This window comes from Seriola lalandi, unplaced genomic scaffold (assembly GCF_002814215.2).
Source record: "Seriola lalandi dorsalis isolate HSWRI2012SDOR001 ecotype SW California unplaced genomic scaffold, Sedor1 jcf7180002049661, whole genome shotgun sequence".
Lineage (NCBI taxonomy): Eukaryota > Metazoa > Chordata > Actinopteri > Carangiformes > Carangidae > Seriola > Seriola lalandi.
Genome location: NW_019520214.1, coordinates 183,430 through 191,694, shown reverse-complemented (window position 1 = coordinate 191,694; position 8,265 = coordinate 183,430). Strand labels below are relative to the sequence as shown.

General features: G+C 40.3%; 2 protein-coding genes across 2 annotated transcripts in view; both read left to right on the top strand.

The window, feature by feature from the left end:
- Positions 1 to 178, top strand: part of LOC147819786 (eukaryotic translation initiation factor 4 gamma 1-like) — a 2,514-nt gene extending 2,336 nt beyond the window's left edge. Inside the window, exon 4 of the mRNA XM_087171288.1 lies at positions 69 to 178. Coding sequence (XP_087027414.1) covers positions 69 to 178 — 110 coding nt within the window. The remainder of the gene's footprint in view (positions 1 to 68) is intronic.
- A 2,677-nt stretch (positions 179 to 2,855) lies between these two features.
- On the top strand, positions 2,856 to 7,524 carry LOC111648848 (glycylpeptide N-tetradecanoyltransferase 2-like). Its single transcript, XM_023398578.2, has 12 exons — positions 2,856 to 2,934; positions 3,034 to 3,142; positions 3,348 to 3,492; positions 4,189 to 4,307; positions 4,411 to 4,502; positions 4,979 to 5,095; positions 5,233 to 5,403; positions 5,698 to 5,806; positions 5,936 to 6,106; positions 6,236 to 6,403; positions 6,539 to 6,676; positions 7,314 to 7,524. The coding sequence occupies exons 1-12, from the start codon at positions 2,915 to 2,917 to the stop codon at positions 7,335 to 7,337; spliced, it is 1,383 nt and encodes a 460-aa protein (XP_023254346.1). The 5' UTR covers positions 2,856 to 2,914; the 3' UTR covers positions 7,338 to 7,524.
- Positions 7,525 to 8,265: the final 741 nt, after the last annotated feature.

Sequence of the window (8,265 nt, the reverse complement as noted above, 5' to 3'; positions counted from 1 at the left end):
TCTTTCACCCCCTCCTCTCTCTCTATCTCCCACCCTCTTTCCTCCCCTCTCCCCCCCCTCCCTCTCAGTCCCTCTCTCTTCTTCTCTCAACCCAGCCGGCCGAGGCAGACGGCCGCCCCCCATGAGTCCGGTTCCGTTTGAGTGCTTGCTCATGGTGGGAATTGTTGGGTCTCTGTAAAAAGCCCTATACGAAAACCTCTGTTAATCTTTGGCCTTGTATAATTAAAAAATCACTCTCATTCCATTTCATTTTCTTGTCTTTTTTTTTTTTGTTTAAGTTTAAAAAGGAGCCGCGTACAGTATGTATTATCAAGATGTTATTTGCAGTTGAGCACATCCTCTTCAGTTCAGTTTTGAGAGTAGATAGATATCTATGATTATGTTGTAAATTTCAGTCATAATCAGTGAATTTAATGCCAGTCGGTGAAGTATGATAGTAATCATCATGCTCAAATCATTAATTCATTCAACTTTATTTACCTACCTTCTCAGCAAAATGGGTGAATTCATTTCCACCTGACAACAAACCAGCAAACCCGAGTGATTCTTCAAGTAGCTCATGAGAGCCTCAGAACAGTTGTAAGATTAAATTTTAATAACCACGCGGAGAAACTGAGTCTTTTTCAGATTCATAGCAGAAATTGGACACAGCCACAACAAAACACAACTGAATGCTTGATATAGACATGGACGTAGAAATAAAGTATATGAGAAGCTGCATCAGCTCACCAGAGAGGTGCTGTGTGCTGTTCAATTGGAAATTTCATTTAGTCTTCATCCTCTGCCTCGCTGCTGCCCCGAGGGTGTGCAGCTGAGCCAGCTGTGTCACCAGTTCAGTCATCCCGCCTGCATCCCAAGTCTTGGGGCTGGAAAGAAAAGTGCACTGACCACGAATAATTGGTCGAGCATGTTGTGCGCTACATTGTGTTGAAACACTTGGGCCTCAAGAGGAACACACTCTCTGCCCTCTCTTCTCTTGCCCACTGCCTCTTTATTGTCAGATCAACAGTTGTTTATGAGCTTTAGCAGGTATACGGGTTATAGGACTGCACTGGTTCCACTACTACACCTTGAATGGTGTCAGGTGTTGCTAGCATCCTTTTCCTGTTGACATTAAGTGTCCAGTGGCAGGATAATACCACAGTAGTACCATGAAGTAGAGACAAAAACAGCTCCAGGCTGCACTTTGAAAATGAAAAAACAAAGTGAAGGCCGCATGAACTGTATATTTCAGCTAAAAAGGGATCAAAAGAGATTTAACCATTTTTAGCACAAATGGTTATACTGAATAATATGGCGCGAGTACTAGGTACTCTTGGGGATGCTCCCCAAATGAATCCAAGCAGCATGTAACAGACTCTGCTGGGACTCCAGTAAACTTTCTTTGGGGTATACAGAGGATGCACAATGCAAGAGATGTCACAATTATTATTAGCAACAGTGCTATGAATGATCAGCAGGGAGAAGCCGCGAGCTGTTGGATCATTTGGTCCAAGTAACAAACTAACTTGTTTGAATACAACTTGCAATCGAATGAGCTGCCAGACTGATTTTTATTAATATAGCTAGTTTAGGTAATCACAGGGGAAGACTGTGGTATGGTTTAATGCAGAAAAACGTCACTGTGACCTCAAAACCATAATGTGGTCTCGCCCCATATACTTCCACAAACATCGGGTTGTGGTCTCCTTATTCAACGTTCACTGTTGGAGAAAATTAGAAGTCTACCCTGCATGTTGTAAAATGCTGCTAAAGGGGTTACCAGTGCGTTAAAAAGAGATGACTATACCAAAAAAGAAAAAACCCTCTGCCTTTGTCTTACCCCCTTCCAACATAATCATTTTTTCACAATCCCTAACTGACTTATAGCAGACCTGTAGTACCTGAGGAGTGCAGTATTTAGCAACCTCATAATTAGAAAAGGGGCTGGATCTCTGCCTTTATGTCCAGAGATTGCATGGTGATTCAGACGATGGATGAATGTTTAGTTACGGATCTGAGAATGTGTTAATCTCTTTGTATTTGTGTTTTACTTTGGTACTTGGTACAACTTCATCACAGGAACATAAACGTATAAATAGTGAATTGAATTTGTCGGCTGAATTGGATTTTAATTCTATTTTGAGTAAGTATTATTTTATCATTTTTACTGAAAGAATCTTGTCTTGTCTATTAAAGGTGGTCAGTCTAAATTATTGGTCTGATGTGAAGCCGTTTCAGAGAAAATAAATATGTAGATCATCAAAAGCTTTAATCTCTAATACTTTAAGTATTTAAAAGCGACCGTTGTTCTGCTGTGTAGCTATTGTTAGATTAAGAAAGCATCTTGTTGAGAAAAACAAGTGAAAATTAAATACATGTAACCCTGTGTATAATTTTTACTTTGTTTTTTAGCTTTTCCTCATCATTACTATATAATGAAACACATCATAAATGATCAATTAAAAGGTTACATTTGTTCTTGTTTGGAATAATCCTCAACAACTTGACAATGGTGAAATTGCTGAGCTGCTGTTAACATACTAATACTGAACATGGATAATGATCATCCAGTCCACAAGATATAATGCTCTGGAAAAAAAAGGGCTGGTTTTCAAATAGAACAATGTATGGGAACTCTGCAATTAGACAACCTCAACCAATTAAATCTGCTCCCTGGATCAAGCCGCTATAAGCTTTAATCTGCCGCAGGGCTCTATCCAGCAGCTGTCTGACATATGAAGACCGTGAGAAGTTATATTTAATTGTTAGTATTGTTCTCAGTTATCTATCTGCTGGGTGGGAGTTGGGCTTGGTAACTGAGGCGGTGACTCTCCTCCCCTAACTGCTCGTTGAGATAAGAGCTGAAAAACCACAAATGTGACAGAAAACACCCCAGTTCATCCTCAGCTTCAAGGACTCGCACTTATTTACGATGACTGATTCAAACTCTTTGTAAGTACACTGGTCCTCTCTGTCCTCACTACAATTGACTGGATATCTGAATATCTAGATTGAACACAGGAATTATCGGTGCATGAATATGTCTTTTAGTGATAAGACGCTGACAGAGGATGGTGGTGGCAGTCTAAAAAAGAGCAAAAAGAAGCAAAAGAAGGAAGATGCCTGGAGACCAGAGGGACCCAAAGACCCATTTGCCATGGTTAGTGTCTGTGCGAGTGTGAGTGTTAATATTCAGTGATGTAGTCATTTTGATTTGTGTGTCCACACTCAGAAACTACTACTTAGTTGGATGTTCTTTATGGCAATGATGCGTGAAAAAAGTGTCCATGTCTTTTTTAACTGTCGGCATCTGTATTCAAATGTCAGTTGTCATCCTGTCCTTTCCCTGTGCTGTTCTGTCCTAGCTGGACTCTCTGCCAGAAAAGAAGCAGCAGGAGATCCAGAGAGCCCTCCACCTCTTCTCCTTGGGCCCAAGTCTGCCCAAGAACCTGCAGGAGGCCAAGAGACATACCTACCGCTTCTGGGAGACACAGCCTGTTCCCAGACTGGGTGAGCAGTAATTCCTACTCCAGAAATACTAAGAGAAGTTTGACATTTTGGATTAGTCTTACTTTGACTATGACATGGCAAGTTTAGAGGAGCTAGCAGGTCAGAGCCATGCTAGCAGTTTGCTAGCAGTCTTTATGCTAAGCTAAGCTAACCGGCTGCTGGCAGAGGCCTTATATCTAACAGACAGAGATGACAGTGGTATCAACCTTAACTCTCTGCCAGATTATGAACAGGCATATTTCCCCCAAATGTGAACTTCTCCTTGAACTATTGAATGTGCTTTTCACTTTGAAGAAATATTGAAAGTCAAAACTTTTGCAAACCTGTCTTGTGTATATTTTGAAACGTATTTTTACAACCACTTAGGGGCTACTCCTGCCATCTTATTGGCACATTCCCCCCTTCACCACCACATTACCACCAACAGCATAAATCGATATCATATCACCCTGTGTTGGTAATAATTGTCTACAAGCTTTTATGTTCAATTTCCATGTAAGTTATGCTTTTTATATAAAATGGTAAGGAAGCCCTGAAATGCTCTGTTAGCACTGTCATATGGAAAAGTGTACATTTGAAAAAGTCATTACTCAGAGTACATACATCATTCACTATGATTAAAATGTTGAGAATCAATTTATCTGTATTGCTTTTTGATATATAAAAATCTCTTTTTCTTTATACTTTCATCCTCAGATGACAATATTACAACTCATGGCCCAATAGTAGAGGATGAGATCAGTGCCCGTAAGGAGCCCTACTCTCTGCCTGAAGGTTTTTCCTGGGATAGTCTGGACCTGAGCAGCTGTACAGTGGTAAATTAATAACTCATGTTGCAAACTTTTCTCTGCATGGAGTTCAGGAAAAATCGACTCAAATTTACTGTCAGATTCAAAGCTTTTCCATCTGTCATTTCAGCTGAAAGAACTATGCACTCTACTGAATGAGAACTACATGGAAGACGATGACAACACCATCAGATTTAACTTCACTGTGGAGTATCTGCAATGGTAAGAACACAGGTGCATTTAGTCCCGTTTGATCTCTAGATTTTTGGTATTTGTATCTTTTTTTAACCTTTTATTAACCATTTTATTCATCTAGTGGAGACTGAGCCACTGTTAAAGCGATGAGTGTCTTTAAAGTAGAATATAATTTTCCCACTTTAGTTTCCAGTCTGACCCTCCAACATATTTTATCAGTACAAGCTTTCAACTCTAATCTCTTTGCTGCTGCATTTTTTCTCTGTGATCTGCATAAACTGTATCTCCACCTTTAGGGAACACTTACATAAAAACATAATAACATTTACTTTGAAACTAATAATTAACATTCCTGGAACTGGCACAAGTTCCTAGCCCCAGGGTTAACAGAACCTGCTCTATTCATTCAGCTTAGTCGACTCATGCTAAAATTCTTTTATTGGAATTGTGATTAATCAGAGTTTATTGAGCTACTCTTACGTTTACATTCTTTTCCTCTTTAGGGCTTTACAGCCTCCTAACTGGCTGGCCCAGTGGCACTGTGCTGTACGAGTAGACACCAATAAGAAGTTAGTTGGCTTCATTGCTGCTGTTCCTGCTGATGTGCGTGTGTATGAGACGTGAGTATAGCTCATAAATATATGCAATGTCTTTATGTGAACCCCGATGAGTAATCTTAGTATTCAGAGCACTCAACAAATCTGTAGCAATTTTCCTGCAAATGTCTCAAAGCAAATGCTCAAAACGTGTTCTGCAGGCAGAAGCGGATGGTACAGGTCAAATTCCTGTGTGTTCATAAGAAGCTGCGCCTCAAGCGAATGACTCCAGTTCTGATCCGGGAGCTCACCAGACGGGTCAACCAGCAGGGCCTCCGCCAGGCTGTCTACACAGCTGGCATAGTGCTGCCCACTCCTCTCAGCTCCTGCAGGTAGTCGCTGCTGCACAGGGTTGATTCACATTTGATTTAAAGGGGAACTTAAATTTATTTCTTACTTATTCATGACTATTCAAAGCTATTAAAAAAAGTATTTCGTTTAAACCAAGTTTTCAGGGGCTTTAACACAATGAGGAATTAAATGAAGACAAGCTTCAAACAAATATTTAACAATGGAGGCTACAAATTCTCTTCAGATAGATATAGCTGTATATATTTAAATTGTTGTCTTTTGAAGCAATGTCTACCTTCGCTGCTCCTGTCAAATAAACAGACTTATTATTTTAGATTCTGGCATCGCCCTCTGAATCCCCGAAAGCTGATGGAGGTCAGCTACCCGGGTCTCAGACAAAACATGAACCTGCAGAGAGCTGTCAAGTTCAACCGCCTGCCTGAGGTTAGTTTGTGCTGCCACCTAAAGGCAGAAACCTATTAGTGCCAGTACAGTCTGACTTACAGATTTTAACCATCAGGAATTCTTATCGCTTATCTTTTTTCATCTGTCCTGCTATTTCTTTCCTCCAAGGTGACAATGACCAAAGGTTTGCGCCCTATGACCAAAAAAGATGTTGTGGGGATACACTCACTACTCCAGACAAACAGCAGCAAGTTTCACCTCAGCCCCGTCTTGACTCTACAGGAAGTAGAGCACTGGCTGTTGCCACGGGAGAAAGTGATTGACACATATGTGGTTGAGGTCTGACTTTACACGTTTGCAAGTTACAGTGTTGATATCACCACCACCATTTTCTGAAGAAAAAAACACCACATATTACGCAACAGTCGCTACAATAAGAATTCACTCACCTCTGCTCTTCGCGCACAGGGTGATGACGGCACACTCACAGATGTGGTGAGCTTCTATAGCGTCTCCTGCAAGGTGCTAAATCACCCGGTGCACACTGACCTGAGAGCAGCTCATCTCCTTTACATCGCGGCCTCTGCCACAGACCTGGCTGAACTAATGGAGGACACAGTGGTCCTCGCTAAATCTGTGAGTTATCTGTTTATTTTGGATTTATCTTCGTCCATGATTTGGCCTACTGACATAACGATTTTTCTTAGATAAGAAACTTTGGTTTTGTGTGCGTGTGGTGACAAAATAAATGCTCTTTTCTCTCACTGACAGAAAGCTTCCGACATCTTCTTCGCTCTGGATGTGATGGATAACAAGGATTTCCTGGAGAAGCTAAAGTTCAGCAACAGTGACAAGAGCCTTCATTACTATCTGTACAACTGGGCGTGTCCTAATATGAGCCCAGACAAGGTACTGATTCCTGCAACGTCACTATCTGTCAAGTCACAGTCATGCTATATATTCACAGCACAATGTCCTGCCAGATGTGATGCCTTTTGCCAAATAACTATGAATTCAACCTTTAAAGTGGAATGAAATTCTTGGATTCAAAAAGGATGATAGAAGACTGTAATCCTGTTTGGAAAACTAACATGCATATTAAATCATTGGTTATTTAAACACTTTTTTGAAATATATATCTTAAAATACCTTACTTACCTAACACACCTAGAAAAAAAAAACATGCTTGAAAATGCTTCGAGATAGATTTTATTATGTGCCAAATTCAGAAAGGATGGGGATACATGAAGAAAAGCTTCTAAAATGCACCGATTTATAATGCTTTCTGTTATTTCCACACAATAAGGCTGGTGGAAGTGATCTCATTACAGCTGAAAAATCACTGACACCCGCAGCAAATTGTGACCTTTACTGAAACTGTAAACACAGACAACACAGCTGGACTACAAAGTGCAGCAGCAACATATAAACATTCGTGGAGTACAAGTTTTCAACCCTCATAAATTTTGCACTCAGTGACGATGATTATTGCGTTTGATAGCTGTCAGTCATCAGTGATTCTTCCTGACGGGTGTGTGTTTTACAGGTGGGCTTAGTGTTTCCCAACTGACCTGCTGTTGAGAGACCGAGGACAGTGGGGAAGATGAAGGAAGATGAAAGGACCACGGTGATTGGCAGGGCAGTGGACATCAAACTGCATCAACAGCATGAATTAGGGTTCAAAACCAGCAAAAAACACACTCACAAATCTATGAAAGAAATAAAGAAATAAAGATAAAATTCAATTTTTCAATACATTCATCATGTGGCTGTCAGTTACTCACTGGGTTAAGCACTTCTGCAAAAGGAAACATCATTTCTGACATGATGAAAAATTGAGTAAACAAATTCATGCAGTTCAGAAAATGCCCCATGTGTATGCGAACCCCAGTTTGTGTGTGTGTGTGAGACAGAGAGAGAGAGAGAGAGAGCGAGAGAGCACTAGTCTCTGGGTATTTCAACATGCAATTCACATAACAATGAGTGACATGACACGTAATATTAGTGGGACCAATACACAAATTTGATTCGTGGACACAATCATTAATCATTCTCACACACACAGTAATGTGAGAACACACTCACACACACATGCCCATACAATCCAATTTGAGTGTGCACGCAGCAGATACATAATGTCAGGTGCAAATGCAATCAAATTAAATCTCATCTAGACATGAAATTGATTCAAGATGTTTATGAGAGATCTGTTCCCACAGGTTTAACAAAGATAAAGCATGAACCAATGAAAATACTTTATTGTAATTTATGCAAACTCCATGTCTCACGCTGTCAGAAAACATGAAAAAGAAAGAAAAAAAGTTGTTCACAGCCATTTGTTTATCATTGACTTAACCCACTTTCTTGTGTTTTAGAGAAAGCAGGCATTTTATTCTGTTTTTTTTTCCCTTTGGTTTTGACCATGCAACAGCCACTGATTACTACTACCAGGCATACATGTACTATACTGGAAAGACAGCATTCAACGAAACCATGAG

Bases quoted from the DNA above. Each gene is read 5' to 3' on its own strand.
- LOC111648848 (XM_023398578.2), top strand. From the start codon at position 2,915: ATGACTGATTCAAACTCTTT. The intron at 5,404-5,697 runs GTAGTCGCTGCT...TTATTATTTTAG, and splicing joins ACTCCTCTCAGCTCCTGCAG to ATTCTGGCATCGCCCTCTGA. The intron at 6,107-6,235 runs GTCTGACTTTAC...CTTCGCGCACAG, and splicing joins TTGACACATATGTGGTTGAG to GGTGATGACGGCACACTCAC.